General features: G+C 40.8%; 12 protein-coding genes and 1 long non-coding RNA gene across 15 annotated transcripts; 7 read left to right on the top strand and 6 right to left on the bottom strand.

Moving 5' to 3' along the window:
- The first annotated feature begins 125 nt into the window (after positions 1–125).
- Positions 126–1,105, top strand: LOC114859805 (hemoglobin subunit alpha-like). Its single transcript, XM_029157795.2, has 3 exons — positions 126–285; positions 441–654; positions 874–1,105. Exons 1-3 carry the CDS (start codon positions 194–196, stop codon positions 1,000–1,002), a joined length of 435 nt encoding a protein of 144 aa, XP_029013628.1. The 5' UTR covers positions 126–193; the 3' UTR covers positions 1,003–1,105.
- Positions 1,096–2,292, bottom strand: LOC129604450 (uncharacterized). 2 transcript variants are annotated; one of them, XR_008695311.1, is made up of 3 exons: positions 1,823–2,292; positions 1,449–1,690; positions 1,096–1,235 (listed from the first exon to the last, which is right to left on the bottom strand). It is a non-coding gene; the product is annotated as an uncharacterized LOC129604450 (long non-coding RNA). The 2 variants fall into 2 exon arrangements; XR_008695310.1 differs by having other exon boundaries at positions 1,888–2,292.
- A 1,161-nt stretch (positions 2,293–3,453) lies between these two features.
- Positions 3,454–4,236, bottom strand: LOC114859799 (hemoglobin subunit beta-like). The gene is made up of 3 exons (XM_029157790.3): positions 4,078–4,236; positions 3,785–4,007; positions 3,454–3,688 (listed from the first exon to the last, which is right to left on the bottom strand). Exons 1-3 carry the CDS (start codon positions 4,167–4,169, stop codon positions 3,557–3,559), a joined length of 447 nt encoding a protein of 148 aa, XP_029013623.1. The 5' UTR covers positions 4,170–4,236; the 3' UTR covers positions 3,454–3,556.
- Positions 4,237–4,880: 644 nt separating this feature from the next.
- On the top strand, positions 4,881–5,784 carry LOC114859802 (hemoglobin subunit alpha-like). Its single transcript, XM_029157793.3, has 3 exons — positions 4,881–5,039; positions 5,159–5,372; positions 5,553–5,784. The coding sequence occupies exons 1-3, from the start codon at positions 4,948–4,950 to the stop codon at positions 5,679–5,681; spliced, it is 435 nt and encodes a 144-aa protein (XP_029013626.1). The 5' UTR covers positions 4,881–4,947; the 3' UTR covers positions 5,682–5,784.
- Positions 5,785–8,045: 2,261 nt separating this feature from the next.
- LOC114860531 (hemoglobin subunit alpha-2-like) lies at positions 8,046–8,842 on the bottom strand. The gene is made up of 3 exons (XM_029159197.3): positions 8,674–8,842; positions 8,378–8,585; positions 8,046–8,262 (listed from the first exon to the last, which is right to left on the bottom strand). The coding sequence occupies exons 1-3, from the start codon at positions 8,769–8,771 to the stop codon at positions 8,134–8,136; spliced, it is 435 nt and encodes a 144-aa protein (XP_029015030.1). The 5' UTR covers positions 8,772–8,842; the 3' UTR covers positions 8,046–8,133.
- Positions 8,843–9,792: 950 nt separating this feature from the next.
- LOC114860533 (hemoglobin subunit beta-like) lies at positions 9,793–10,566 on the top strand. The gene is made up of 3 exons (XM_029159200.3): positions 9,793–9,911; positions 10,014–10,236; positions 10,334–10,566. Exons 1-3 carry the CDS (start codon positions 9,820–9,822, stop codon positions 10,460–10,462), a joined length of 444 nt encoding a protein of 147 aa, XP_029015033.1. The 5' UTR covers positions 9,793–9,819; the 3' UTR covers positions 10,463–10,566.
- Positions 10,567–13,525: 2,959 nt separating this feature from the next.
- On the top strand, positions 13,526–14,358 carry LOC114860530 (hemoglobin subunit beta-2-like). Its single transcript, XM_029159196.2, has 3 exons — positions 13,526–13,719; positions 13,834–14,050; positions 14,154–14,358. The coding sequence occupies exons 1-3, from the start codon at positions 13,628–13,630 to the stop codon at positions 14,280–14,282; spliced, it is 438 nt and encodes a 145-aa protein (XP_029015029.1). The 5' UTR covers positions 13,526–13,627; the 3' UTR covers positions 14,283–14,358.
- Positions 14,359–15,334: 976 nt separating this feature from the next.
- LOC114860534 (hemoglobin subunit alpha-1-like) lies at positions 15,335–16,552 on the bottom strand. Of its 2 annotated transcripts, none has more exons than XM_029159201.3 (3): positions 16,052–16,552; positions 15,756–15,973; positions 15,335–15,687 (listed from the first exon to the last, which is right to left on the bottom strand). In XM_029159201.3, exons 1-3 carry the CDS (start codon positions 16,147–16,149, stop codon positions 15,626–15,628), a joined length of 378 nt encoding a protein of 125 aa, XP_029015034.1. In that variant the 5' UTR covers positions 16,150–16,552; the 3' UTR covers positions 15,335–15,625. The 2 variants fall into 2 exon arrangements, with proteins under 2 accessions (XP_029015034.1, XP_029015035.1); XM_029159202.3 differs by having other exon boundaries at positions 15,769–15,973.
- A 21-nt stretch (positions 16,553–16,573) lies between these two features.
- Positions 16,574–17,351, top strand: LOC114860529 (hemoglobin subunit beta-2-like). The gene is made up of 3 exons (XM_029159195.3): positions 16,574–16,734; positions 16,838–17,054; positions 17,151–17,351. The coding sequence occupies exons 1-3, from the start codon at positions 16,643–16,645 to the stop codon at positions 17,277–17,279; spliced, it is 438 nt and encodes a 145-aa protein (XP_029015028.1). The 5' UTR covers positions 16,574–16,642; the 3' UTR covers positions 17,280–17,351.
- A 3,114-nt stretch (positions 17,352–20,465) lies between these two features.
- LOC114860532 (hemoglobin subunit alpha-2-like) lies at positions 20,466–21,291 on the bottom strand. Its single transcript, XM_029159199.3, has 3 exons — positions 21,147–21,291; positions 20,851–21,058; positions 20,466–20,738 (listed from the first exon to the last, which is right to left on the bottom strand). The coding sequence occupies exons 1-3, from the start codon at positions 21,242–21,244 to the stop codon at positions 20,610–20,612; spliced, it is 435 nt and encodes a 144-aa protein (XP_029015032.1). The 5' UTR covers positions 21,245–21,291; the 3' UTR covers positions 20,466–20,609.
- A 1,089-nt stretch (positions 21,292–22,380) lies between these two features.
- LOC114860948 (hemoglobin subunit beta-like) lies at positions 22,381–23,916 on the top strand. Its single transcript, XM_029159860.3, has 3 exons — positions 22,381–22,565; positions 22,659–22,881; positions 22,979–23,916. The coding sequence occupies exons 1-3, from the start codon at positions 22,474–22,476 to the stop codon at positions 23,105–23,107; spliced, it is 444 nt and encodes a 147-aa protein (XP_029015693.1). The 5' UTR covers positions 22,381–22,473; the 3' UTR covers positions 23,108–23,916.
- LOC114860949 (hemoglobin subunit alpha-2-like) lies at positions 23,830–24,524 on the bottom strand. The gene is made up of 3 exons (XM_029159862.3): positions 24,412–24,524; positions 24,126–24,333; positions 23,830–24,034 (listed from the first exon to the last, which is right to left on the bottom strand). Exons 1-3 carry the CDS (start codon positions 24,507–24,509, stop codon positions 23,906–23,908), a joined length of 435 nt encoding a protein of 144 aa, XP_029015695.1. The 5' UTR covers positions 24,510–24,524; the 3' UTR covers positions 23,830–23,905.
- A 645-nt stretch (positions 24,525–25,169) lies between these two features.
- Positions 25,170–26,156, top strand: LOC114861066 (hemoglobin subunit beta-2-like). The gene is made up of 3 exons (XM_029160055.3): positions 25,170–25,329; positions 25,410–25,632; positions 25,736–26,156. The coding sequence occupies exons 1-3, from the start codon at positions 25,238–25,240 to the stop codon at positions 25,862–25,864; spliced, it is 444 nt and encodes a 147-aa protein (XP_029015888.1). The 5' UTR covers positions 25,170–25,237; the 3' UTR covers positions 25,865–26,156.
- Positions 26,157–26,589: the final 433 nt, after the last annotated feature.

The raw sequence follows: 26,589 nt of genomic DNA, 5'->3' as shown, positions 1-26,589 counted from the left end.
CCGTTCTCAAATGTGATAACAGAAAGAACAGGGAGTGCTGACCTTTAGCGGTACAAGCAGTTCCCTGCAGAGGTGTGGTTTGGCTCAGGGCGTATCCTCCATACGTTCCTATAAAAACATTAGGAAAATGCGTTTACATTCACATTTTCTCTGAATCGCTGGGAATCGCTGTGAATCGATCTTGAGAGTCACAATGCTCACCGCATCGGATAAGACCAACGTCACCGCCTTATGGTCCATAATCGAGTCCAAGGCCGACCACCTAGGCGCCGAAGCTCTGGGCAGGTAAGATGGAAATGCAGAAGTAATTCACATAACATGGAATTGCTATAATGGGTCATATTTAACCAATGTACTTAATAGGAAGCGATTTGATGCTTTTCTGTTTCAGATTTCTGAGAATTTATGTTTTTTCTCTCTGGGATTGTTTTTGTTCTTAGGATGCTGGTCGCCTACCCCGCATCCAAGTCCTACTTTAACCACTGGGATCCGAGTGAGTTGGTTCCTATGTCCTCAAACGTGAAGAAGCATGGCGCCACCATCATGGGAGCGGTGGCCAAAAGCGTGAGAGGCATCAATGATCTTTCCGGGACTTTGAGCGATCTCAGTGACCTACATGCCTTCCGGCTCCGAATGGATCCTGCCAACTTTAAGGTGTTTGAAGTTATCAATAACAAAAAAAATTTACTTTCTTCCTGCCGAAATGTAATTCAGCATTTTAACACAACATGTAGGCATCTACTTTGAAGTAATTAATCACATAGCAATTATGTATTTTATAATAGTATTAAGTGTGAATGAGAATAATTTCATATCTCTGGTATTGTTGTGTCTCCATTAACTGACTGATGATGACTTTTCTTTCACACACAGGTCCTGGCTCACAACATCATCCTGGCTGTGGCCATGTACTTCCCCGAAGACTTCACTCCAGAGATGCATGTCTCCTTTGATAAGTTCCTGAACGCTCTGTCTGTTGCTATGTCTGAAAAGTACCGCTAAACTCCAGAACCACAGAAGCATTGACTGATCGTAGCATTTGCAACAAAGACAACAAGATGCCATATGAAATTTGATCAATAAAAAGGTTAAGTTAAAACTGTCACCTTTGTGGTCTTGTGTGTAGAAGAAGTGTTGTTTAGTAATTTACTGTAGTTCTCATCTCAATTCTTCTTACAAGTGTCAATACGCATTGAGTCCATCAACAGATCATGAAAAACACCATCAATTAAAATCTGTAAGTAAAAAACGTGTACGTAGTAAGTTGTATTGAGAATTGTTGCACAAACTTGCCACAATGATTCCTTATCAGTTATCATCACGTGATTATTTGGGAAATGTTATGTGTTTTGTTTGGGGGATAATCATCGCTGCACGCCACGTGATAAACTGGGGAGTAATGTAGTGAAGGAAAAACTTGTATTTATTATAATTTCCTATTAACTTACCATGGTTTAATGACATGGTGGCACGGTGGTGCAGTGGGTAGTGCTGTCGCCTCACAGCAAAAGGGGCCTGGCTTCCATTCTCTGCGTAGAGTTTGGCTTTGGGTGGGTTCTGTCCAGGTTCTCCAGCTTCCTCCGATGGTTTTAGGTTAACTAGCTACTCTGGTTGGTGTCTCTGTGTGTGGTCCTGCAATAGACTGGCGACCTGTCCAGGGTTTACCCTGCCTCTCAGACGGCTGCATCACCTATGGGAATAAACGGTTGATCTATCTTAGATCTATATTAGACATAATTTACAAAGTGATATTAAAATGGGAAGTTTCGCTGATGCATACCACCAGGATACACAGATACATGTGGAGGATAGTTACAAATACCTTGGACTCCCACAGTTAAATAGGGACCACAAAAAGGCCACAAGGAAACAGCAACCACTAAGTACCTCCAAAGGGTAAGGAAAGTCCTGAGACGTCCCTGCCCGAACAGATGATGTGCTCAGTGAATACATCAGACAGCAGAAGGAAAAGGAGGAACCCTCGTGGAAGGACAACCCCTTACACCGTACATACTGTACCACCGGCAGAAAGAAGAAGTGGCTGATATAGACAAATCCTACCAGTGGCTGAAAAAAGCTGGACTGGAATACAGCACAGAGGCACTAATCCTAGTAGCACAGGAGCAGGCTCTGAGTACCGGACCAGTAGAGGCTGGGATCTACCACACCAGGCAGGACCCCAGGTGCAGACTGTGCAAAGATGCCCCTGAAACAATCCATAACAGACGCTAGATTCAAGATGCTAGCAGGCAAGGCATACATGGAACGCCATGACCCAGTGGGGGTATAGTGAACAGGAACATCTGTGCTGAGTACAGGCTGGAAGTCCCAAAGTCCCAACAGGACACACCTCCTCAATAACTGAGAGTTCATTCAGTTAAATGGTCCACAACTTAGATAATTTGCAGTGGCCAATGATCCAAGATGCATCTGGAATATGTCAGAGTGAGCCAGAAGAAAAAGATTTTTTTACATTTTAAAGTTTAAGTTCAAACAACCTAGTTTGAAAATTATGCGTCTTTTCTCTTTTTCCCAAAAAAACTTTTAAATAGACGTTGTTAAACTAAGATTATAGTTAGTTTTTACTATCTAAATATCCAGACCTTACCGGCCAAATAAAAGATCATGTCTATCTTAATATGAAGTATAAACTTTCCATGATAATTTATATCATTGCCAAAAATTTATATGACCTCACCCATAAGATGCACCAACGCCAAAGTGTCCAAGGTGGTTTTAAATAAGCCAAAAGATAATAACTTGTTTTTAAATGAGTATAATCTCCAGCAGTTCAGTGTATGAAAAATATCTGCATTTTTGTCACTTAAGAGTCGAAAACATATTATAATGATCATCATCATTTTGAAATATTCAATGTATTGAAGTGAAACATTACTACTGAAACACTAAAACATTTGTACTGAGACATCTTTTCAGACCACTGAAAGAATTTTAGGAGATTCATTTGAAGTTTTGCACTTTAATGGTTAAGAGTATTTTGCCTGTTTATGCAGAAGTAGTCATTTCTTCAGATTACGATGCATTAACAATTTTGAAAAGCAGCGGCGCTGTGTGTGAGAATGAAATTGCTTTTGTAGCTGTTGCGTTTTTAATATGGCTAAGCACTTCTGGTGTAAACAGCTATAGACTTAAACTGTACTTGAAGGCTCAAAAACCAGCATTCTCACAACATTCTGCACTAGTTCAGTGTGATGCTTTTATGTCTAAGGTCTTTTAACATTCTTGACTATTATGTATTCTACTTATTTATGAAGCAGACTAGCGGATTTCGGGCATCATGTTGGTTCTCTGCAGTAATATCCTTCACAGTCCAAATGCACTCAGCAGTTGGGTCTCCAGATTGACAGACCCCAGATTCCTTTGGTGTGATATGTGGCTGGATGTTTTTGATATAGTTTACAGTTTAAGAATTACATTACACGGAGAGACAAATGCATTTCAGATAATCTGACTTTTATTTAGTACAAGACACAGCGTGACGCATTTCACGAGCACTTGTATGACTGCTGCGTCTTTCGTGAGCTTCCCCGCGTTCTCAGTGGTACTGTCTGCCCAGGGCGGAGACCACCACGGCTAGAAACTTCTGCCAGGCCTCTTGGACCTCAGGAGTGAAGGTGCTGGGACCAAACTTCATAGCCAGGACCACGGTGAGGCATTCAGCCAAAAGCTACAAACGTGAAATAACAGATGGGGTTAAATTAAGGAATCAGTCTTAGATCAGTTATCAAAAAGGACGTTAGGAAGGTTGTGATTGGGAACATACCCTGAAGTTGTCGGGATCCACGTGGAGCTTCTCGGAGTGCATCACGCTCAGCTTGGCGTAGGCCGCCTTGATGTTGTCCATGTTCTTCACAGCACTTTCCAGGCCGTTCATCACTGTCTTTCCATGAGCAGACACCTTAGGGTTTCCAGCGATGGCGGCGTTGGAGGACAGGTTGCCGAATCCGGAGAAGTGTCTCTGGCACCATGGATACACAATCAGGAGCCTGGAATGAAATAATTATGTTAGGACACAAACAACACATAGTAGAAAATGACATTATTAGGGAATAATACCTGATCAAAGCCAGGGGTCCGATTTCGTTGGCATCGATATTTCCCCAAAGGGAAGTAATTGCCTTACGCTCAGAGTCTGTCCACTCGACCATGTTGACGGCGTGAATGTCTCAGATGTACAAAATACAAGCCTTCCCTGGAAACCAGAGAGCAGATTTTTATTCTTTGCTGAATGCTCCGCCTCCAAGTCCAACAAACACCTGATTGGATGAGTTGCATCCTTCGATTAATCATAAGCGTCATCAATATGGTTGCTATCAGTGCCAGACCAGTGATGTGACGTCATTTGGACCAGAATTTGTGTTTAGGTGAGGTAAACACAAATTCCGTGTTGCATGTTTACTATAAGTTGATATTTTAAAACTACTTTGATTAAAAAAAAAGAAAATGTATGCATTTGGCCATTTATCATTACTTTACTTTCCTAGAGGCTGCAGCAGACAGTGTGTATTGGATAAGAAGTGTTTATAATAATAACAACAATAATTACATTTTTAGCATTATCACTGCATCATTGTCATCAACCTAACCACCATTACATGACAACATGTTAATAATAATAATGATAAACCAAAGAAGAACCACAAATGATGCTTCTTTTGCCGATGGCTACTATTTCTTAGCATGTCATAATTCTCACATTAATGAATTAGATGTCAGTTAACTGATAAAGGCTTTATTGGGAGTGGTGGCTTGTATCAAATTAAACAGCCGCTGAAAAATTCTAGCAGTTTCTTTATCAGAGGTGTGGTTTGGCCTTGATAGACGGGCGTATCCTTCATTCACTCCTATAAAGGCCTTATGACGAATTCACTTAGCAGCATTTTAGATCCACATTTTCTCTGAATTGCTGAGATCTCGAGTGTAATCATGCTCACTGCGAAAGACAAGTCCAATGTGGCCGCTTTGTGGTCCAAAATTGAGTCCAAGGCCGGCGACCTGGGCGGTGAAGCACTGGGCAGGTAAGAAAGAAATGTTATAATAAAAATAATGGGTATTTTTAACTATTCCCTGCTGCATTAATTATGTCTCTGCATCATTTTCTTCCTCCATGGTCACTGCTTATTGTTCTTGTTCTTAGGATGCTGGTCGCCTACCCCCCAACCAAGACCTACTTCACTCACTGGGGAGCGAGTGAGTTGGTCCCTGGCTCCGCCAAAGTGAAGCAGCACGGTGCCACCATCATGGGAGCCGTGGGCAAATGTGTCAAAGGCATCAATGATCTCTCCGGGACCCTCAGCGCCCTCAGTGACCTGCATGCCTTCCAGCTCCGGGTGGATCCTGCCAACTTTAAGGTGTTTGAAGTTTTCAAATCCAAAATAAAAATTGTTTCTGCCCAAATGTAATTCAGCATTTTATAGACAACAGTTGTATTTTATAATAATATTAGGTGTGAATGTAAATAGCTTCAGCTCTCTGGTCGTGTGTTTCCTTCAACTGACTAAAGATTTGTATTTTTCCTTTTACAACCACAGATCCTGGCCCACAACATCATCCTGGCTGTGGCCATGTACTTCCCTGGAGACTTCACTCCAGAGATGCATGTCTCCCTTGATAAGTTCCTGAGTGCTCTGGCCATTGCTCTGTCTGAGAAGTACAGATAAACTCCAGAGACACAGAAGCTTCGACTGCTTTTAAAGCATGTCCAACCAGGTCATCAAGACGTCCTAAATGAAGCTTGATCAATAAAAACGTCAAAAATGTTAATTTCTCATTTGTCATGTTTGAATTAAAAAAAAAAATAAATAAAAAAATAAAAAAATAAAAATAAAAAATAAAAAATAAAAAATAAAAAATAAAAAATAAAAAATAAAAAATAAAAAATAAAAAATATAAATAAATAAATAAATAAATAAATAAATAAATAAATAAATAAATAAATAAATAAATAAATAAATATATAAAACAAATAAAATAAAATAAAATGAAATACAATAAAATACAATAAAATTCTCCAATTTTATTCATAAGATTTGACAATTTCCTAAAAGGCAGCAGTCTATTACTTACAGTCAAGTTTAGCTAAGTTTGACTATCGAAAAACAAACCAACCAAATACTCAACTCAATAAGTTATTAAGTAGTCTGTCAAAAATGACAATTTCAGGATTTTATTCAATTTAAATCCTATTTGTTCGACTGCACTGCGCATTGATGATAAATAAATATTACCCTAGAACATGCAATAAAAAAACATTCTTTTTCGGCTAAATTGATCTTCGCAGCCTCTCATGGCAGCAGGACAGCTGACATAATGTTGTGTCTGTCAGACAGTGGTGACATCCCCTGATAAAATATATTAAGTAATTTCAAATTAAATAAATGTTATTTACTGTATATAGCACCAAATCGCAGCATCTCAAGGCACTTTGCAAGGTAAGGTTTAAGAGGACGGTTGGACCAGAGACTGGATGCAGGCAGGATGGTCGGACCCACTGCTGTCCATCACAGACACAAAGATCTGAGTCTGATGATACCTGTAGGTGAGGACAGAGTGTGGAGCTTCTGCTGGCAGCATAAGGAACTATGAGATTTTTAAGATAAGGAGCCTTATCATTAAAAGAAAATTTTGGTTGTTAGAAAGTCACAGATTTTTCATTTAGTCAATACCCTCTTCTTTTCTTCATCTGCTGTTAGTGGCTGAAAAACAAGGCGGTTGTCTGTGGGGATACGCAACCGGCCAATATTACCTACAAAAGGAAGAAATTAATTATTTTAATATTAGCGTTGCTGATGGCCAAGCTAATATACAGGTTAATGTTAGTAACGTAAAGAATTAATACACATGCTTACGTTATCAACGTCAGCTAACGCTAACCCCGACAGTCTAAAACATCACAAACAGCAGCTCGTACAGTAACTTTAATCAAACAAGTGCAAATTAAAACAAAAAGTGGTCAAACATATTACTTACTCAGAGCACGCTGTCCACGCTGTTTTTCCAGTTTCTTCCCGGTATCCTGAAGCTATTTTTCTAGCTCCTTTGTCCACATGTAGCCCAAAACTGATGTTGGTGTGTCGTCAGCAGTAGAATCTGCAGCTTCATCCAAATGAAATCAGCAGTCCTCTCAGCCTGACCTTTGCTAGGACAGAGAAAACCAGGAAGCATGAGCCCACAAAAGGCAGTTGAGCAGTTGAGAATGACATGTTTTACATCATCTTCAACTGCCATGGCAACGTCATGCAGAGGAATAAATCATAATTTCTCTGCATAAAAATTATGGTGGAAGCTGAGTGTCCGTTCATTCTTAAATACTCAAATTACTCAAAATGTTTTTGGTCAACCAACCCCCATTGAAATTTTGTGCAGTAACTCTGAAAATGGAGCAGGAGGATGGTAAACAATACTACTGAACCTTTAAACCCTGTATAGCATCACAAAGTAAAAAATAAACTTATCTGCTTTCACATTTTTAGTTGATGTTTTGTTTTATTTGGGTCTCCAATCTTCAATCAAGCCCTGTCTGCTTTGTGTGCTTTTAAACTGATCCTCCGGTCCTTAGAAATGGAGGAACCACCACTGCCAGTTCATATTCATTCATAATAATACAATTGATCTATCTGTCTATATAAATCTTCCATAAATAATAAATGGTTTGCTTTACAGTACTACAAAATTAAGACTGCATTTAGTTACAGTAAAATTACATGATCACTTTAGCCCAGCAGAGGGAGCTCTGAGCCATTTTGATCATACACGCAAAAGAAATTATCCTTGGCCCTAATTTGCCAAATTGGCCCTTATTACATCCACAAAAAAATAGGTATTAACTGTATAATTTTGAATTATGCTTATACTGTATGTTTTCAGTGTTCATAAATACCCAATTAACCTTATATACTGTATTTATGCTTTACTTTATATATCAGATGGTAGTCCCCTTGTGGCTCAGTAACAGAAAAAACAGAAAACAAATACTCTGCTCAATTTGTAATCACAAAAAAAAAAAAACACAAAACAAACTGTGCTGTAGTTTTCAATTCATGTATTTATTAATCATTGAGCAGCAACAGTAGAGGTTCCAGTCTCCATGTTCTACTCTTCTTCTCATGCAGTTTATCTGTATTTCTCAGACAGAGCATAGGACACACGAGCCAAGAACTTGTCCACAGACACATGGACCTCAGCGGTGAATTCCTTGGGAAACGTGATGGCAAATACTACCAGAAGGTTGTGGGAAATAATCTGTGGAGAAAAATAACACAAATGTTTTCATAACGCTTTACTTTATGTATAAAACCTGCATAAATGTTTGGTTATTTAACTTGTAAAATATAAAGTGGAGTCCTTGTCTCAGTACCTTGAAGTTGGCGGGGTCCACTCTCAGGGTGAAGGCGTGCAGCTGGCTGAGGTTCAGCAGACCTGCGGTCAGGTCGTCCATTTTAGCCACAGCTTCACCGACTCCAGCCATGATGGTCTTTCCGTGCTTCTTCACCTGGGCAGAGCTGGGGCTCAGGTCCTTCCAGTGGGAGAAGTAGGTCTTGGTCTGCGGGTACACCACCAGCATCCTGCATCACAGAGAAAGTCAACATCAAACAGCCAATACAGACAGAAGTTTATTACAGATACATTATAGACAGATAGTTTCATATTTACCTGGACAGAACATCTGCTCCCATGTCCTCTGCCTTCCCAGACACTGTAGACCAGAAGGTCTTGACTGTGTCCTTGTCTTTTGCACTGAGACTGGTCATCTTGTCGTTGTCTGACTGTTTGCTGCTTTGAACTGAAGTCTGTGGGATTTTATACAGGAAACGGTGTGTGGACACACCCAGGACCACCTCCAAGATAAACTGTGTGGGGAGGTTCCAGAGACGAGTTGCAGTTTGTGTTAAATAAATACTAATCTTCTTAAACCAAAACTCAAACTATCATTGCCAGTTATGATTAAAGGCAAATCATTAAATAATTAGTCTGTCTGTAGGTAATAGTGTCAAAATTCCAAAATAGGCTGTAAACAACGATCATAGCGGTGGAAATTACTGTAACTTGAAATCAACCAAAATCTTCCTGAACCTTATCACCTAAATTTATACTCACAATTCTTGTTGACAGGTATGACAGAATGAAATCCTGAATATGTACTGTAAACATCAAGAAGTAAATCAGGCTGGTGGCCAACTATGACATAATGTGTAAAGGAGGTTGCTGAATTAAGTTAGTTTCAGTTTTGTGACAACAGCGGTGTGGCTTTGAAGAACTTGACTGTTAGGGTGGAACAAAAGAAGATCGAGATAAGATTTGTTGCTTGAGTCGTGTTCAGCTTGATAAAGTCAACTCCTTTGAACTGTTTCCTTGCCACAACCATTTTTGGAAATATAATTTATAAAACAAAGCTTGATCAAAGCTAATCACTGTAAACAGTGCTGTCTGAAACACCAACTCTGTTCAGTCATTTATTGAATTACCTTGTTAAAGCATGACTCAAAGTTAGAGCGCTGTCCAAGGTGCTGATACCGCAGCTCGTTGTTTGGTAGGATTTATACGAGCTTTTCTAAAAAAGTTGTGATGCAAAATTTGACTCACACATTTGCGTTTGTGCATAACAGCAATTTTACATTGATTCCATTGTCTCAAAAACAGTCCTCAATGTCCAGATATGCCCTCCTCTTTCTTATCACCATCACTCGGCCAATCACACGTCGCTGGGAGGGGGACAGGTTTGCTTTAAAATGTGCATCTGTTGCGAGTGATGACAGAATCTTCTGACTCGCACAGAGAAAACAAGCTAAAGCTGCCAAAATGGTTGAGTGGACAGACTTCGAGCGTGCCACCATCAAGGACATCTTTTCCAAGATCGACTCTGGAGTCGTGGGTCCTGCAGCTCTTTCCAGGTCAGACAAAGATCCTATTCCTAATGAACATTATTGAATGATTATTACATCTAGATTTAGATTTTCGAGTAGCCGTGTAACGTCTTTAACATGTTTTTCCAGGTGTCTGGTCGTTTACCCATGGACTCAGAGGTATTTCGGCAAATTCGGAAACCTCTACAACGCCGCCGCGATCACGTCGAACCCCAACGTTAGCGCCCACGGAAAAGTCGTCCTCGAGGGTCTGACCCTGGCTGTGCAGAACATGGACGACATCAAGGCCACGTACGCAGAGCTGAGCGTGCTGCACTCTGAGAAGCTGCAGGTGGACCCAGACAACTTTAGGGTATGAAGTCACCAGAGCTTACATCCAGATTTTATATAGTTTAACACCGTCATCCCTTTTATATTGTTGACGTTTTCTGATTCTTGTCGTGTTGCAGCTGCTGGCCGACTGTCTGACCATTGTGGTTGCTGCTCAGATGGGTAAAGACTTCACTCCTGAGGTGCAGGCAGCTTTTCAGAAGTTCTTGGCTGTGGTGGTGTCCGCTCTGGGGAAACAATATCACTAGAGACCTGCAGCGGAAGACGACATCATCACTGTCTGTTAGAGTCTATTTTAACCATGTGTCAAAAGTAAATAAAACCTTTGAAGTAAATAGATCGATTGTTTGCCCCCCCCCAAACAATAGACCACTTATTAGAATAGAATAGAATAGAATAGAATAGAATAGAATAGAATAGAATAGAAAAACCTAAGGTCTGAACCTTTGGTTCCTCTTAATTTTATATGATTTCCAGCATTAGGAATTCTACGTGTATGACAGCAGCTGCCAGTCTCATGGAAATTAAAAACATAAGCAAACTATATTTCATGTGGCAGCTTCTTATATTTAAACGTCCACTGGTGGGAAAAAATGTATGATGGCGTCATAGGACTGTCACTGATTCTGCTCCTTAGTCATGTCCTTGTCTAGTTTCTGTTTCATTCTGGCTCTTCTGGTTCAGTTGCTGTTTTGCTCTGGGTGTTTTTGGCTTCATGCTCAGTCTTGTCATTTCTCCAGCCGCATCCACTTACTAATCAGTCCTGTATTTAAATACAGGATTCTACTCTGCTCACTCTGTGCCATGCTCAGTGCCAGATTGTTAAGCGTCACGCCTACTCTTCAGCGTTCATATCCTGTAAGTCTTTCCTGTGAACTGAATCTTGTTCTTATTTCTGACCCTGCTTTGCCTGCTTACACTGGACACTGTTTTCTGTATTCTCAACCTCTGCCTGAACCTGACTACTATTTCTCTGATCCCTGCCTGTGCTGCATATTCTGCCAACCTGTGTACCGCCCTCCTCTGGTCTGACAACCCAATGAGAATTAAAACTTCATAAACTGTCATCTATTGTATCTTGTGCTGTGTTTTTGGGTTGTAAGACCCAAAAACACAGCACAAGATACCTTGCCCGTCCTGACAAGAACAACAACTGTAGCTGAACGAATAACATTATTGTTCACTGTGTCTGTCTATTGTGTGCATTTCTCATGCTAATTTATCCAGAAAGCATGATGTGTACCAAGTGTTGGAGTCAGAACACTTGATATTCATTCTGTACTTTGTAGTAGAGTATGTTAATTAGATCTCTAATTATTACAGAGATTAATAGATTGGGCTGTTGACGCCTCACAAGGCTGTTCAAAATGAATACAGTAAACGACACAAGATTGAGAAACACCCATGGTTTGTTGCTTAGGGAAGAATGTTGAGGTGTTCTGCCAAAACAATTAGAACAGTTCCACCCTAATGACTCACAGAAAATCAAAATATTGCTTCAGGGAGGGACGTGATTTCCTCACCTTCATTTTTTATTATAAGACACTGCAGCCAACGTCTTTCTAATGAACAGTGCTACCAGTTCACCACCCTGCTGCCAGTTATGATCAGCATTATTCATAAAAATCAACCATGCTACGTTGAACAACATGTTCTTTTTCATCTTACTAACAAAAAAAAAGCTTTTGGGTTATTGTGTACAGTACTTTGCATAGTTGTCAAGTAAATAAATATCTGCTTGCAATTTGTTGACACATGTTTGTGCAATATTGTTGTTTAATTTGAAAATGCATTTTGCAATTAGCAATACATAATTAAAAAGTGTCATTTCAAAAACCAGCTTCATTGATTAAAAGTTTAAATGAGTCAATTAATACTTAATCAATTGCATTTCATTGTCTGGTGGTTTAGAGCTGTCTTTATTCAAATGCAACAGCAGACAGCTGTGATTTATTCTTGATTAACGCTCGTTGCTCTTCACTTTCCTGGATCGACACATGAACTACAAATGCGTACACACATACACGCAACACAGTAAAGGTTGGTATACCCCGTGGCATGATCATGCAAATCCCACATTACAGTAGGCAAAGTCGTCCTCAAGGGTCTGACCCTGGCTGTGCAGATAATGGATGACATCAAGGCCACGTACCAGAGCTGAGCGTGCTGCAGTCTTAGAAACTGCAGGTGGATCCAGACAACTTTAAGGTATGAAGTTACACAACCACAGCTTATGTCCAGATTTTGTGAGTGGTTTATGATTGCCGTGTGTTTGTCGTGTTATAGCTGGAGCTTTGTGGTTGAATGAGTTCAAGGTCCCACTATGACTACGATGCAGTGATGGAAACGTTCAACAGGTTAAATCACAAAGTCAGCAAGCTAAAGCTAAAACCACCTTAAATTAAGTTCTTGAGTCTGAAAAACTATCCTGTATTTAAATGACCCTGGTGGCGACCAATACCCAATAAAGAAGGTTTGAGATGTAGCCCCATCATGAATATACTGTACATCTTACAAATCTGCAGCATAATTATTTTAAAAGAAGATTAAAAGAGAATGTTTCCAGCACCTTCTTGACCTAAGTGACTTCAGATATTTGAGCCACGCTCCAACACAACAGAAGAAAAAAGTCTGTTCATTTTAGTACAAAAACAGAAAACTGGAACATCCTCAAATACATACTTGGATGTGGCCTAATCACAAAAGAACCACAAACCACACTGTACTGTACTTTTGAATTCATGTATTTATTATTCATTGAGCAGAGACAGCTGAGGCCTCAGTCTGAGGCTTCTCAGACAGAGGACACGACATAAGAACTTGTCCATAGGCACATGGACCTCAGGGGTGAATTCCTTGGGGAACATTCTGGCTAAAACCACCAGAAGGTTGTGGGAGAGAATCTGTGGAGAAAAAACATGTATTGCACCTCCTTACTAAAACCTGTACAAATGTTTGGTTATTTACTCAAACGACTGTCTGTCACTACAGCTGCAACTGCAGCTTCTGTTCTGGGGGTGGAATAGTTTGGGATTAATAAAGGTTTTTTGAATCTTGAAAACTGACAAGTTTTATTTCACATAAAGATTGAAGGTCATTTGTTTTAGTGTCTGATTCAATTTTTGTTTGAGCTGACAGTGAATTCTTTACTGTGAGACAAAGAGACCAAGCAGGTTGATTACGAGCAGATTGAAATGAGGTCTGTGCCGCAAGTAAATTGGAAAGTTTCCAGAGTAATAATAGAAATTCATTTTCCTGCTAGTTCTTATCGCTGAGATAGGTCTTTGTAGTTTTCCAGCCTGTCTCATCCAATGACGTGTCTCTGCAGGCAGCGTGTTTGCTTTAAAAGTTGCACCTGGCGCAACAGGAGACAGAAGATTCTGATTCGCACACAGAAGTTTTAAAACGACAGAATGGGTGAATTCACAGACACCGAGCGCGTCGCCATCAAGGACATCTTCGCCAAGATTGACACTGAGGCCGTCGGTCCTACTGCTCTTTCCAGGTCAGACAAGGTTCTAGCTCAGCATGGACATAAACATAATAATATTATATTAATATGTGGTTTTATGACTACTAATTATATGCAGCAACTTTGATTTTTCATTATCTCAATCAGGTACATGTACGTCTATCCCTGGAGTAAGAAATACTTCAGGGATTTAGGAACCCTCTCTAACGCCGACGCAGTTAAATCTAATCCCAGTGTGAGTGCCCACGGAAAGGTTGTCATGGATGTTCTGGCCCGGGCTGCACAGAACCTGGACAACACCAAGGCCATGCATGCAGAGCTGAGCGGGCTGCAGAAGCTGAAAGTGGACCCAGACTACTTTAGGGTAAAACCTAAGGATCCACTGCAACTGTTTCATGTTTAACTCATGTTTCAAACGCGCCTTGCCTTCATGTGACGCGTTTCCTCTGGTTCTTGTCATGTTGCAGCTGCTGGCCCACAGTATCACCGTGGAGGTTGCTACTCATCTGGGTAAAGACTTCACTCCTGAGTTGAACGCAGCTTTTCAGAAGTTCATGGACGTGACGGTGTCCATGCAGGGGAAACAGAACCACTAGAGACCTGCAGCAGAAGGATACATGATGATTGTTCATAGAAAAAAATGCAAATAAAAAATGTGATTCACTTACCTGATTTAACCTGCAGGTGTTTCACTTTACTTAAAAACACCAAGTGCTTCCAAACCAAACGTGCTTCTTTTTTTGTAAATGACACCCTGACAGCGGTTGATGCTTGTTGTTAAGCTGTTAGCTGTACTGGTTTTGCTGATATACATCTAATTCATATTTCAGAGGTATTGTTTTGAATGTGCATGCTGCTGTGGGCCACTCCCAGCTCTCACAAATCTCATTCGGCCACACTTATTTTGTGTGTAACCACTTGCAGATATTTATTGAGAGAAAGAAGGAAAATATGATTCAAGCTGCTGATCCAAAAACATTCTGCTATCTGTTTCAACTAAAGCAGCATAGTTTGACTGTGTACTATACTGTAGATCCTTAGTGTAATGTGTTGTATAGCATTAAAGTGAGCGTGATCATTTCAGGTGTAATTGTATAGTATTGATGTTTTCCACCCATCCTTTCTCAAAGTGATGCTACACACACCGTAGACGTCTTACGTAAATCCAGTTCTGACTGGAAACAGCAACAGAGACCACATTTCTCCTACCATAAGCTTTGGTTCATTTGTTCCTTTACTGAAACATTCTAATTATCTTATATAAGACCTCATGCTCCTTATATTTGGAAACTTCTACAACGCCACCATGACCACGTCAAACCCCAACATTAGGAAAAGGCGTCCTCAAGGATCAGACCAAGTATGGTTGTTGAACTTGTTCAAGGTCCCACAATAACTATCATGCTGTGATGGAAACATTCAACAGGTTAAAGCGCAAAGTCAGCAAGATAAAGCTAAAACCACCTTGAATGAAGTTCTTGAGCCTGACAGACAGTTCTGTATTCAAATGCCGTTGATGGTGACCTATGACCAAAGGTGAAGGTTTCAGATGTGGAAGAGCAACCTCATGAATATTCATCTCACAAATTTGCAGCATAATCATTTAAAGTGAAAATAAAAAAAAAATGTTTCCAGCACTTCTTTGACCTAAGAAACTTCAGATATTTGAGCCACACTCCAACGCAACAGAAGAAAATAGTCTGTTCATTTTAGTATTATATAACAGAAAAGTGGAACATCCTCAGATTCGTATTCTATTTTATTTACCGGTACTTAGATGTGTCCTAATCACAAAAGAACCACAAACCCAACTGTACTGTACTTCTGAATTCATGTATTTATTATTCATTGAGCAGAGACAGCTGAGGCCTCTGTCTGAGGCTTCTCAGACAGAGCGTTGGACACATGAGATAAGAACTTGTCCATAGACACATGGACCTCAGGGGTGAATTCCTTGGGGAACATTCTGGCTAAAACCACCAGAAGGTTGTGGGAGAGAATCTGTGGAGAAAAAATGTCAAAGTATTACACCTGTTTACTAAAACCTGTACAAATGTTTGGTTATTGACCTAAACTCAGTGCCTTGAAGTTGGCGGGGTCCACTCTCAGGGTGAAGGCGTGCAGCTGGCTGAGGTTCAGCAGACCTGGAGTCAGGTCGTCCATTTTAGCCACAGCTTCACCAAATCCATCCATCATGGTCATTCCTTCCTCCTTCATCTGGTCAGAGCCGGGGCTCAAGTCAAAGTGGGAGAAGTAGGGGTTGGCCTGTGGATACACCATCAAAGTACTGCGGGAAACAAATGACAGAGTTCATCTATGTCATTTGTTCCCTTAGGTGAGCGTTACATCAGGTTTATAAACTAACCTGGACAGAACATCTGCACCGATCAGCTCCTCCTTCCCAGGAACTTTAGCCCAGAAGGCTCTGACTGTGTCCTTGTCCTTAGCGCTGAGACTGGTCATCTTGCTTCTGTCTGAGTGTTTGTCAGAGTTTGTCACCGCAACACAAGTCAAAAAGGAATATATGCTGCAAAGGCAGTAAGGACACACCCTGGACCACCTCCAGGAAAGGAGGAGGCGGTTGCAGCTTTCATGCAATATTTAAAGCCAAATATGCAGTGAGTGATGAAGAAATACATATAGAAGTAAAACTGACATGCTTTATTTCACATAAACATAAAATGTGTAATTCATTTGTTTTCGTTTCTGGCTCAGTTTTTTGTTTCATGTGACACAGAGACTTCTTTACTGTGACACAAAGAGACAAAGCAGGTTGAGTACGAACAGCACGAAATGTAACTTTCTCGCTCATCGCTGCTGCATGTCATTGTAGTTTTCCGGCCCATCTCAGCCAATGACGCGTCTCTGCAGGCAGCGTGTTTGCTTTAAAAGTTGCACCTGGCGCAAGACGACACAGAAGATTCTGATTCGCACACAGAAGTTTTAAAACGACAGAATGGGTGAATTCACAGACACCGAGCGCGTCGCCATCAAGGACATCTTCGCCAAGATTGACACTGAGGCCGTCGGTCCTGCTGCTCTTTCCAGGTCAGACAAGGTTCCAGCTCAGCATGGACTTAATAATGATATAATAATAATATGTGGTTTTATGACTCCTCACTTTGATTTGTCTTTTAACCCCGTTTTGCAGGTTACTCGTTGTCTATCCCTATACTCACAAATTCCTTGACGATGTAGGAACCCTCTCTAACGCCGACGCAGTTAAATCTAATCCCAGTGTGAGTGCCCACGGGAAGGTTGTCATGCATGGTCTGACCCGGGCTGCACAGAACCTGGACAACACCAAGGCCATGCATGAAGAGCTGAGCGGGCTGCAGAAGCTGAAAGTGGACCCAGGCAACTTTAGGGTAAAACCTAAGGATCCACTGCAACTGTTTCATGTTTAACTCATGTTTCAAACGCCTTCATGGGACGCGTTTCCTCTGGTTCTTGTCATGTTGCAGCTGCTGGCCAACAGTATCACCATTGAAGTTGCTACTCGTCTGGGTAAAGACTTCACTCCTAAGGTGAACGCAGCTTTTCAGAAGTTCATGGACGTGACGGTGTCCGTGCAGGGGAAACAGAACCACTAGAGACCTGCAGCAGAAGACGACACATGATGATTGTTCATAGAAAAAATGCAAATAAAAAATATTGTTGTGTAATTATTGTGTTTTCGTGATTCACTTACCTGATTTAACCTACTTTACTTAAAAACACTAAGTGCTTCCAAACCAAACGTGCTTCTTTTGTGTAAGTGACATCCTGACAGAGGTTGATGCTTGTTGTTAAGCTGTTAGCTGTACTGGTTTTGCTGATATACATCTAATGCATATTTCAGGTATTGTTTTGATGGTATGTGAACGTGCATGCTGCTGTGGGCCACTCCCAGTGCTCTGTCAAAACAAATCTCATTCAGCCGCACAAAGACACCAACTGGCTGCGATACAGTTCAACTGTGCTTCATTTCTGCTGAAGCCCTTCATTACACCAGTGTCAGGTTTTATTGGGATTTGAGAGGGAACGTAGCAAAAACAGGTGTAATGGTGACTGTGGTTGTCAATAACAAACTGTAGCATTTATTTTGTGTGTAACCACTGGAAGACGTATATTGAGAGAAAGATGGTGATTCAAGCTGCTGATTCAAACATATTCTGCTGTCTGTGTCAACTAAAGCAGTATTTAGTTTGACTGTGTACTATAGATGCTCAGTGTAATGTGTTGTATAGCATTAAAGAGAGTGTGGTCATTTAAGATGTAATTGTATTGATGGTTTCTGCCCATTAGGAGCATCCTTTCTTAAAGTTACGCTACACACACCTTTAACGCCTTACGTAAATCCAAAGTTCTGACTGGAAACAGCAACAGAAACCACATTTCTCCCACTATACATTAGCTTTAGTTCATTGATTCCTTTACTGAAACATTCTAATTGTCCTAACCTACAAATCACTTAATGACGAAGGTCCATCTTGGTACACACTGTGTTACTGTGGATGGTGAGGGGGCGGGGCAAAAAGTCCATCGTCAGCTCCAGCTGGTTCTGACTGCGCCACTGGGCCAGCTGCCCCACCTGCCGCCTGTATGCAGAATCATCACCGTCCTGGATCGACTTCAAGAGTTTGACAGACATGTTCCCTGTGCCTTCAATTGAATGAGGCAGTTAAAGTCAGTCAAACTGAAAGCAAATTAATGACCTCACCTTAACTTAAAGGTCTCTTCAGGTGATTTTGTCACTGTTGTTTATAGTTCACTTATGCAAAGATGCAAGGCTGTGGTTTCTAGCAGTAAGTCTGCATATTGTTCTTTATAGACTGAGTCTCCACTGTCTTCAAAGTCTAAGAGACAACTTGTGTTGCTTAAAATGTTAAATGAACACTAAGTGTAAAAAAGTAATTAATATCAGCAGTTTTGTAACAAAGTGATGCCGCACCACAGACAAACTTTTTGCCCTCTCTATTTAAAGATATTCTTGAAATCCTTGTCCATGTGTTGGACATCTTTACTCACAAAACAAGATGATGCTGGTGCAGGGTTCTGGCGTTTCATCTATTGGTGCTCACAGGATTTCTTCACCTGTCAGTATGTTCCAATTTTCCATAACAGCAGTCGCTTTGATGCTGCAGCCTCTCTGTTTTTGTCTCTGTTTTGAGGATGCCCCTTGGAAACAATGCAGGAGGCGGGAGTAAGGAGGGTGGTAGTCAAGCGATTGTTCTATCTAGAGAACAACTGCCAACCCCTGTATCGACACTGGAAGTCTTTTCTTTGCAATCAGAGCTGTTACCAGTAAACCACAGACTAGTTATTTGAATGTTCTCATCCTGTGTCTTCTTTACTCTCTTTTGTGTACAATGCAATGACATATTTTGAGCCTATATCAAATGGGAACAGTGACCACTATGATTAAAATGGCTCTGAGCTCCCTCTGCTGGAACAAACTTACAGGTGAAGTGATCATGTAACTTTACTGTAACAAAAGGCAGCCACAATTTTGAAGTGCTGTAAACCAAACTGTTTAATATTTATGGAAAATTATAAAGTTCTACACAGACAGACAGACAGACACACAGACAGACACACAGACACACAGACACACAGACAGACACACAGAAAGACAGACACACACACAGACATAGTTATTATCATTGGACCTAAAAATCACAGAGAGACACTACTGAATCAGATAGCCATCCTGGAAGACATACTGTAGCATTGGCTTTCGATTCTACTGTGGGTGCTCAGAGTCCCAGAGAGATCATTGATGCCTTCGACACATTTCCCCACGGCTCTCATGATATGTTAAAATAATCTTCAGAACCGCCTACTGCCATCTTAGAAATATAGCTAGAATTAGAAGCATCCTCTCTCAGAGTGATGCAGAGAAACTGATCGATGCATTTGTTGCCTCTAGGCTGGACTACTGTAACTCCTTACTCGTAGGATGTCCTAACAGCTCCTTAAAAAGCCTACAGCTAATTCAAAATACTGCAGCCAGAGTTCTGATGGGACTTAGAAAGAGAGATCACATTTCTCCTACATTAGCTTCTCTGCACTGGCTGCCTGTAAAATGTTGGATAGAATTTAAAGTTCTCCTACTCCTTTTTGATAAAGCTTATAGTTAGAGATGGTTCAGGTCACTGGCAATGATTGTTAGTCACAGGAACCATCTCTTAGTTAAGCTGTAATAGACATACTGTAGCCTGCTGGGGGACTTAATCTATACACTGAACTCCTCTGTTTCTTTCTATTTCTTTCATCAGACTTAGTGCTTGTGCCTGCAATGGGCAACTGCAGGTCCAACCTTCCTGCCTGTGCTCTGTTGCTGCATGTTTTTGCTGTTATGTTTTTTAATTTAATTTCAAATTTTATTTATGATTTTCTTTAATTATAAATATATGGACAAGTTGCACCTCAGTGGTTCAGGCTTTTTGTTCATGTTATGTTCTAAGGCTTGTTATCATGCAGCTGTGGGCAGAACAGCCTTACAGTATGTTAAGAGCAGATTATCACTATAATAAGTGATTGTTTTGATCATAGCCTAGGAGCAAAATAAATGATAAAAGATTCAGCACTCAATTAATCAACAAACTTGAACATTTGTGTTGCCTTTTGATAGATATGGTACTGTAGGCATTAATTCTTGAAACAGATGGAAACATTTTTGCAAAACACAAATTTGAATGAAAGCACAGAAAGCAGATGAGGCTACATCTTTAATTGAAGAAAACCCAAGTAAATCAAAACATCAACCAAAAGGTAAAAGTAGATTATTTTTGACTCTGTGGTAATAAACAGGCCCTAAAAGTTCCAATATTCAACACAAAGCATCCCAGAAGAATAACAAATAAAACTGTGTAGTATAGTTTCAAATATATTTATTGATCACTGAGCATAAAAAACGCTTCTTCTTCTTCTTCTGCAGTTTATCTGTATTTCTCAGACAGAGCATAAGCCACACGAGCCAAAAACTTGTCCATAGACACATGGACCTCAGCGGTGAATTCCTTGGGAAACGTGATGGCAAAAACCACCAGAAGGTTGTGGGAGATAATCTGTGGAGAAAAATAGCATAAATGTCTTATAACGCATTACTACGTATAAAACCTGCACAAATGTTTGGTTATTTATCTTGTAAAATATAAAGTGGAGTCCTTGTCTCAGTACCTTGAAGTTGGCGGGGTCCACTTTCAGGGTGAAGGCGTGCAGCTGGCTGAGGTTCAGCAGACCTGCGGTCAGGTCGTCCATTTTAGCCACAGCTTCACCGACTCCAGCCATGATGGTCTTTCCGTGCTTCTTCACCTGGGCAGAGCTGGGGCTCAGGTCCTTCCAGTGGGAGAAGTAGGTCTTGGTCTGTGGGTACACCACCAGCATCCTGCATCACAGAGAAAGTCAACATCAAACAGCCAATACAGACAGAAGTTTATTACAGATACATTATAGACAGATAGTTTCATATTTACCTGGACAGAACATCTGCTCCCATGTCCTCTGCCTTCCCAGACACTGTAGACCAGAAGGTCTTGACTGTGTCCTTGTCTTTTGCACTGAGACTGGTCATCTTGTCGTTGTCTGACTGTTTGCTGCTTTGAACTGAAGTCTGTGGGATTTTATAAAGGAAACGGTGTGTGGACACACCCAGGACCACCTCCAAGATAAACTGTGTGGGGAGGTTCCAGAGACGAGTTGCAGTTTGTGTTAAATAAATAGTAATCATCTTTAACCAAAACTCAAACTCTCATTGTCAGTTATGATTAAAGGCAAATCGTTGAATAATTAGTATGTCTGTAGTTAATAGTGTCAAAACTCCAAAATAGGCTTTAAACAACGATCCCAGTGGTGGAAATTACTGTAACTTGAAATCAACCAAAATCTCCCTGGACCTTATCATCTAACTTTATAATTATGAATAAATTTATAAAGTCTGCTCATATTTGTTGTTGACAGGTATAACAGAATGAAGTCCTAAAGACGTAAACAACCAGAAATACAGTAAATCAGGATGGTGACCAACTATGACATGATATGCATAAACATAATATGTTTATGTGTATTGTTTAAAAAGCAGTTTGATGAATAAAGTTAGTTTGAGTTTTTTTAAAACAGCGGTGTGGCTTTCAAGGACTCGGCTGTTAGGGTGGAACAGAGGAAGCATGAGATAAGATTTGTTGCCCTGCGTATGTTCAGCTGAATAAAGTCTTACAGTCTTGAAGCTGCTGTTTTACACAACTCAGACTCAATGTCAAACAACACAGGCATGTGTGAAGAAGGTTAAACGGAAAATTGTCATGTACTTTTAGTAATTTGATTTGGAGGTTCTTGATAAGGTTTACTCCTTCGAGTTGTTTCCCTGCCACAACCATTTTTAGAAATATAATTTCCCAAAGCTAATCACTAAAAGGCGCTGTCTGAAACACCAACTCTGTTCAGTCATTTATTAAATTACCTTGTTAAAAATATGACTCAAAGTTAGAGCGCTGTCCAAGGTGCTGATCTTGTGGCCTTGTTGTTTGGTAGGATTTATTTAAGAGCTTTTCTAAAGATTTTGTTTTGTATTCATGACTCCCATGTCACACATTTGCGGTTGTGCATAACAGCAATTTTACATTGATTCCATTGTCTCAAAACCAGTCCTCAATGTCCAGATACACCCTCCTCTTTCTTATCACCATCACTCAGCCAATCACACGTCGCTGGGAGGGGGACAGGTTTGCTTTAAAATGTGCATCTGGTGCCAGTGATGACAGAATCTTCTGACTCGCAAAGAGAAAACAAGCTAAAGCTGCCAAAATGGTTGAGTGGACAGACTTCGAGCGTGCCACCATCAAGGACATCTTCTCCAAGATCGACTCTGGAGTCGTGGGTCCTGCAGCTCTTTCCAGGTCAGACAAAGATCCTATTCTTAATTGAATGATTATTACATCTAGATTTAGATTTTCGAGTAGCCGTGTAACGTCTTTAACATGTTTTTCCAGGTGTCTGGTCGTTTACCCATGGACTCAGAGGTATTTCGGCAAATTCGGAAACCTCTACAACGCCGCCGCGATCACGTCGAACCCCAACGTTAGCGCCCACGGAAAAGTCGTCCTCGAGGGTCTGACCCTGGCTGTGCAGAACATGGACGACATCAAGGCCACGTACGCAGAGCTGAGCGTGCTGCACTCTGAGAAGCTGCAGGTGGACCCAGACAACTTTAGGGTATGAAGTCACCAGAGCTTACATCCAGATTTTATATAGTTTAACACCGTCATCCCTTTTATATTGTTGACGTTTTCTGATTCTTGTCGTGTTGCAGCTGCTGGCCGACTGTCTGACCATTGTGGTTGCTGCTCAGATGGGTAAAGACTTCACTCCTGAGGTGCAGGCAGCTTTTCAGAAGTTCCTGGCTGTGGTGGTGTCCGCTCTGGGGAAACAATATCACTAGAGACTTGCAGCGGAACACGACATCATCACATGATCACCGAGTGTCTATTTTAACCATGTGTCAAAAGTAAATAACGTTTTTGAAGTAAATAAATTGTTTGTGTGTTATTAGTACCCAAAACAGTAGAATATCTATTTATTTCGTATTAATCATTTTCCAGGTTTACCCTTAACACAAAATTATCTATCTCTGTTTTCTCAGTTACCGTCAGTACTGTAATATTTGCTTCTGAATGAAAAAAGAAAGAAACAAATTTTAGTAGCTGTAACTTTATTTTCTTATTAGCCACAATATTATCATGCTTCACATAACTAGTAGTTTGTTTTAGTCCATGTGTCCTACAGTATATGAGTTTTTTTTTATTTTATTTATGGTGTCATTTGTATATTATTTAATAAGGAAAAGTCACTGAGAGCAACACTAAAGCAGCAGTCCTGCTGCCATGAGATGCTGCAAAAAGACCAATGAGGCCAAAAGAGAAAGGTTTTTGCTTTAAGATAATATTTATTCCTAATTAATGCTCAGATCAATGTGCATTTATTCACAGTCAAGAAGCCGCACAGAGCATCAGAGTAAGTAACCAGTAGGATTTAAGAGACATCACCTGTCTGTGTATTTCAGACCCTGATCTGCAGGGATATTTGTTTTCACTTAGTTGTCACACACTTAGTTGTAGCCTAGTCACAAAATAACCACAAAACAAACTGTGCTGTAGTTTTCAGTTCATTTATTTATTAATCATTGAGCAGCAACAGCAGAGGCTCCAGTCTCCATGTTCTTCTCTTCTTCTCATGCAGTTTATCTGTATTTCTCAGACAAAGCATAAGACACACGAGCCAAAAACTTGTCCATAGACACATGGACCTCAGCGGTGAATTCCTTGGGAAACGTGATGGCAAAAACAACCAGAAGGTTGTGAGAGATAATCTGTGGAGAAAAATAACATAAATGTCTTAAAACGTATAAAACCTGCCCAAATGTTATTTATCTTGTAAAATATAAAGTGGAGTCTTAGTACCTTGAAGTTGGCGGGGTCCACTCTCAGGGTGAAGGCGTGCAGCTGGCTGAGGTTCAGCAGACCTGCGGTCAGGTCGTCCATTTTAGCCACAGCTTCACCAACTCCAGCCATGATGGTCTTTCCGTGCTTCTTCACCTGTGCAGAGCTGGGGCTCAGGTCCTTCCAGTGGGAGAAGTAGGTCTTGGTCTGCGGGTACACCACCAGCATCCTGCAGAAATGCAAAAAACAGAGTCCGTCTAAGCCATTTCTTCTCAGAGATGATTGTTACATCAGGCTTTATACTAACCTGGACAGAACATCTGCGCCGATTAGCTCTTCCTTCCCAGGAACTTTAGCCCAGAAGGCCCTGACTGTGTCCTTGTCCTTAGCGCTGAGACTGGTCATCTTGCTTCTGTCTGAGTGTTTCTCACCGCAGCACAAGTCAAAAAGGAATATATGCTGCAAAGGCAGTAAGGACACACCCTGGACCACCTCCAGGAAAGGAGGAGGCGGTTGCAGCTTCTATACATTTTTGGCATTTTATAACAAAATATACAGTCAGTAATAAAAAAGGCACCTAAGTTTAAAACATATTTTATTTACAGGCATATATATTTACAACATATAGCTAATTTGCTTTAGTGTTTGAATTACAATTTGAGTTTTTTGTCTAGGGTGATGCAATGAAATTTTCATGCTGGGATAGAAACATTATGCAAGTTATATAAGCAGATTTAAAATGTAGTCTGTGCATTAAGGAACTTGGAAGGTTTCCAGAGTAATGAGTGAAATGAGTGATCCTGCTAATTTTAGGGTCTTATCATCTCAGCTGTTAGGGTGGATGTCCTCAAAGGCAGAGTGGACTCAAAGATAAGAAGAAAGAAACTGGTTGTCAGTGAAAGGTGGTCAGAGAATCTCATTTGGATTAGCAATAGTTCCCCTGCCTGTCTTACAGTAGTTGTCCTGATACGCCCTCCTCACTCTTATCATTGGTGCAAGTCGCTGTACTTTTCCGGCCCAACTCAGCCAATAATGCGTCTCTGGGCGGCAGTGCGTTCGCTTTAAAAGTTGCGTCTGGTGCCAGAGGAGACAGGAGCTTCTGACTCGCACACAGACATCTCACACCAGACAAAATGGTCCAGTGGACGGACTTCGAGCGCGCCACCATCAAGGCCATCTTCGCCAAGATCGACTCTGCAGTCGTCGGTCCTGCGGCTCTTTCCAGGTCAGACACGGTTCCAGCTCAGCATGGACGCGTTTCCAGGACTATATTACATGTACTAACCTTGATCCATCACAATCCAGGTGTCTGGTCGTTTACCCCTGGACTCAGAGATACTTCGGGAAGTTTGGAAACCTCTTCAACGCCGACGCAATTAGATCGAATCCCAATGTGATCGCCCACGGGAAGGTTGTCCTGGACGGTCTGGCCCGGGCCGTGCAGAACCTGGACGACATCAAGGCCACGTACGCAGAGCTGAGCGTGCTGCACTCCGAGAAGCTGCAGGTGGACCCAGACAACTTCAAGGTAGAACCTGAGCAGCCACTGCACCTGTTTCACGTTCAACGCATGTTTCAGACGAGCCTCGCCTTCATGTGACGGGTTTCCTCTGGTTTCTGTGGTTTTGCAGCTGCTGGCCGACTGTGTTTCCATTGTGGTTGCTGCTCAGCTGGGTAAAGACTTCACCCCTGAGGTGCAGGCAGCTTTTCAGAAGTTCTTGGCCGTGGCGGTGTCCGCGCTGGGGAAACAGTACTACTAGAGACCTGCAGCAGAAGACGAAACCCTCACACTCTCTGTTCATAGACGAAAATGCAATAAATAACATTTAACAACAAAAGTTGTTTTGTGTAAATATATTCAAGCAATGTACAAAAGGTCTTAAAAAAACATCATCTAATAAATATTGGGAACATCCTAAATTACTCATTAATCATTCATTCATTCAATTATTACAAGCATGCATATATAAAAAAGAAAAACAAAAACATGGTTATTAGTGATAACAACAGTCATTCGTCTCTATCATTCACATCTTACATGCTTGAAAGGGAGAAGCGTTGGACAATAAGTCCTTTAAACTTTTATTCTAATCTGACGGATCTTTTATTAATCCAATAGGTGTAAATTATCCTTTGTTAAAATTAAATAATAAATCCTTGAAGGAAGAGAGGTAAACTAAGGTTACAAAAAATTATTAAATTCCCAAAAAGTGGAAAATAAACCAATTACCAACCAGTAGTCCTCAAAATAAGTCCCAACAGCAAAGAAAGAATAAGTCCAAAGCAGTAAGATCAAAAAGGGTCAACAAAACGTTTATTCCGCAGAAAAGTGACAGACTGAGACTACTTCTTCTTTAGATCGATACATATCCCAAGCTTATGTTTGAGATCCCAACACTTACCCTTTTTACTATTGCTATTTCTGTTCCATCACAATCAGTAGGTGTTTTATTTTTACATTTATTGATTATGTCTGTAATTTGAT

Source organism: Betta splendens, chromosome 8, assembly GCF_900634795.4.
Source record: "Betta splendens chromosome 8, fBetSpl5.4, whole genome shotgun sequence".
Classification (NCBI taxonomy): Eukaryota; Metazoa; Chordata; class Actinopteri; order Anabantiformes; family Osphronemidae; genus Betta; species Betta splendens.
The sequence above is the reverse complement of the archived record's forward strand: the minus strand, read 5'-3'. Positions and strand labels throughout refer to the sequence as shown.

Bases quoted from the DNA above. Each gene is read 5' to 3' on its own strand.
- LOC114859802 (XM_029157793.3), top strand. From the start codon at position 4,948: ATGCTCACTGCGAAAGACAAGTCCAATGTGGCCGCTTTGTGGTCCAAA. The intron at 5,040-5,158 runs GTAAGAAAGAAA...TCTTGTTCTTAG, and splicing joins GGCGGTGAAGCACTGGGCAG to GATGCTGGTCGCCTACCCCC. The intron at 5,373-5,552 runs GTGTTTGAAGTT...TTACAACCACAG, and splicing joins TGGATCCTGCCAACTTTAAG to ATCCTGGCCCACAACATCAT.
- LOC114859799 (XM_029157790.3), bottom strand. From the start codon at position 4,169: ATGGTCGAGTGGACAGACTCTGAGCGTAAGGCAATTACTTCCCTTTGG. The intron at 4,008-4,077 runs GTATTATTCCCT...ATTTCATTCCAG, and splicing joins GGACCCCTGGCTTTGATCAG to GCTCCTGATTGTGTATCCAT. The intron at 3,689-3,784 runs GTATGTTCCCAA...TCACGTTTGTAG, and splicing joins TGGATCCCGACAACTTCAGG to CTTTTGGCTGAATGCCTCAC.
- LOC114861066 (XM_029160055.3), top strand. From the start codon at position 25,238: ATGGTCCAGTGGACGGACTTCGAGCGCGCCACCATCAAGGCCATCTTC. The intron at 25,330-25,409 runs GTCAGACACGGT...ATCACAATCCAG, and splicing joins GGTCCTGCGGCTCTTTCCAG to GTGTCTGGTCGTTTACCCCT. The intron at 25,633-25,735 runs GTAGAACCTGAG...GTGGTTTTGCAG, and splicing joins TGGACCCAGACAACTTCAAG to CTGCTGGCCGACTGTGTTTC.
- LOC114860534 (XM_029159202.3), bottom strand. From the start codon at position 16,149: ATGACCAGTCTCAGCGCTAAGGACAAGGACACAGTCAGAGCCTTCTGG. The intron at 15,974-16,051 runs GTTAGTTTATAA...TGTTTCCCGCAG, and splicing joins GGTGCAGATGTTCTGTCCAG to TACTTTGATGGTGTATCCAC. The intron at 15,688-15,768 runs GCACTGAGTTTA...TTTTCTCCACAG, and splicing joins TGGACCCCGCCAACTTCAAG to ATTCTCTCCCACAACCTTCT.
- LOC114860531 (XM_029159197.3), bottom strand. From the start codon at position 8,771: ATGACCAGTCTCAGTGCAAAAGACAAGGACACAGTCAAGACCTTCTGG. The intron at 8,586-8,673 runs GTAAATATGAAA...TCTGTGATGCAG, and splicing joins GGAGCAGATGTTCTGTCCAG to GATGCTGGTGGTGTACCCGC. The intron at 8,263-8,377 runs GTACTGAGACAA...TTTTCTCCACAG, and splicing joins TGGACCCCGCCAACTTCAAG to ATTATTTCCCACAACCTTCT.
- LOC114860532 (XM_029159199.3), bottom strand. From the start codon at position 21,244: ATGACCAGTCTCAGTGCAAAAGACAAGGACACAGTCAAGACCTTCTGG. The intron at 21,059-21,146 runs GTAAATATGAAA...TCTGTGATGCAG, and splicing joins GGAGCAGATGTTCTGTCCAG to GATGCTGGTGGTGTACCCAC. The intron at 20,739-20,850 runs GTACTGAGACAA...TTTTCTCCACAG, and splicing joins TGGACCCCGCCAACTTCAAG to ATTATCTCCCACAACCTTCT.
- LOC114860948 (XM_029159860.3), top strand. From the start codon at position 22,474: ATGGTTGAGTGGACAGACTTCGAGCGTGCCACCATCAAGGACATCTTC. The intron at 22,566-22,658 runs GTCAGACAAAGA...ATGTTTTTCCAG, and splicing joins GGTCCTGCAGCTCTTTCCAG to GTGTCTGGTCGTTTACCCAT. The intron at 22,882-22,978 runs GTATGAAGTCAC...GTCGTGTTGCAG, and splicing joins TGGACCCAGACAACTTTAGG to CTGCTGGCCGACTGTCTGAC.
- LOC114860533 (XM_029159200.3), top strand. From the start codon at position 9,820: ATGGTTGAGTGGACAGACTTCGAGCGTGCCACCATCAAGGACATCTTT. The intron at 9,912-10,013 runs GTCAGACAAAGA...ATGTTTTTCCAG, and splicing joins GGTCCTGCAGCTCTTTCCAG to GTGTCTGGTCGTTTACCCAT. The intron at 10,237-10,333 runs GTATGAAGTCAC...GTCGTGTTGCAG, and splicing joins TGGACCCAGACAACTTTAGG to CTGCTGGCCGACTGTCTGAC.
- LOC114860949 (XM_029159862.3), bottom strand. From the start codon at position 24,509: ATGACCAGTCTCAGCGCTAAGGACAAGGACACAGTCAGGGCCTTCTGG. The intron at 24,334-24,411 runs GTTAGTATAAAG...GCATTTCTGCAG, and splicing joins GGCGCAGATGTTCTGTCCAG to GATGCTGGTGGTGTACCCGC. The intron at 24,035-24,125 runs GTACTAAGACTC...TTTTCTCCACAG, and splicing joins TGGACCCCGCCAACTTCAAG to ATTATCTCTCACAACCTTCT.
- LOC114860529 (XM_029159195.3), top strand. From the start codon at position 16,643: ATGGGTGAATTCACAGACACCGAGCGCGTCGCCATCAAGGACATCTTC. The intron at 16,735-16,837 runs GTCAGACAAGGT...CCCGTTTTGCAG, and splicing joins GGTCCTGCTGCTCTTTCCAG to GTTACTCGTTGTCTATCCCT. The intron at 17,055-17,150 runs GTAAAACCTAAG...GTCATGTTGCAG, and splicing joins TGGACCCAGGCAACTTTAGG to CTGCTGGCCAACAGTATCAC.
- LOC114859805 (XM_029157795.2), top strand. From the start codon at position 194: ATGCTCACCGCATCGGATAAGACCAACGTCACCGCCTTATGGTCCATA. The intron at 286-440 runs GTAAGATGGAAA...TTTTGTTCTTAG, and splicing joins GGCGCCGAAGCTCTGGGCAG to GATGCTGGTCGCCTACCCCG. The intron at 655-873 runs GTGTTTGAAGTT...TTTCACACACAG, and splicing joins TGGATCCTGCCAACTTTAAG to GTCCTGGCTCACAACATCAT.
- LOC114860530 (XM_029159196.2), top strand. From the start codon at position 13,628: ATGGGTGAATTCACAGACACCGAGCGCGTCGCCATCAAGGACATCTTC. The intron at 13,720-13,833 runs GTCAGACAAGGT...TATCTCAATCAG, and splicing joins GGTCCTACTGCTCTTTCCAG to GTACATGTACGTCTATCCCT. The intron at 14,051-14,153 runs GTAAAACCTAAG...GTCATGTTGCAG, and splicing joins TGGACCCAGACTACTTTAGG to CTGCTGGCCCACAGTATCAC.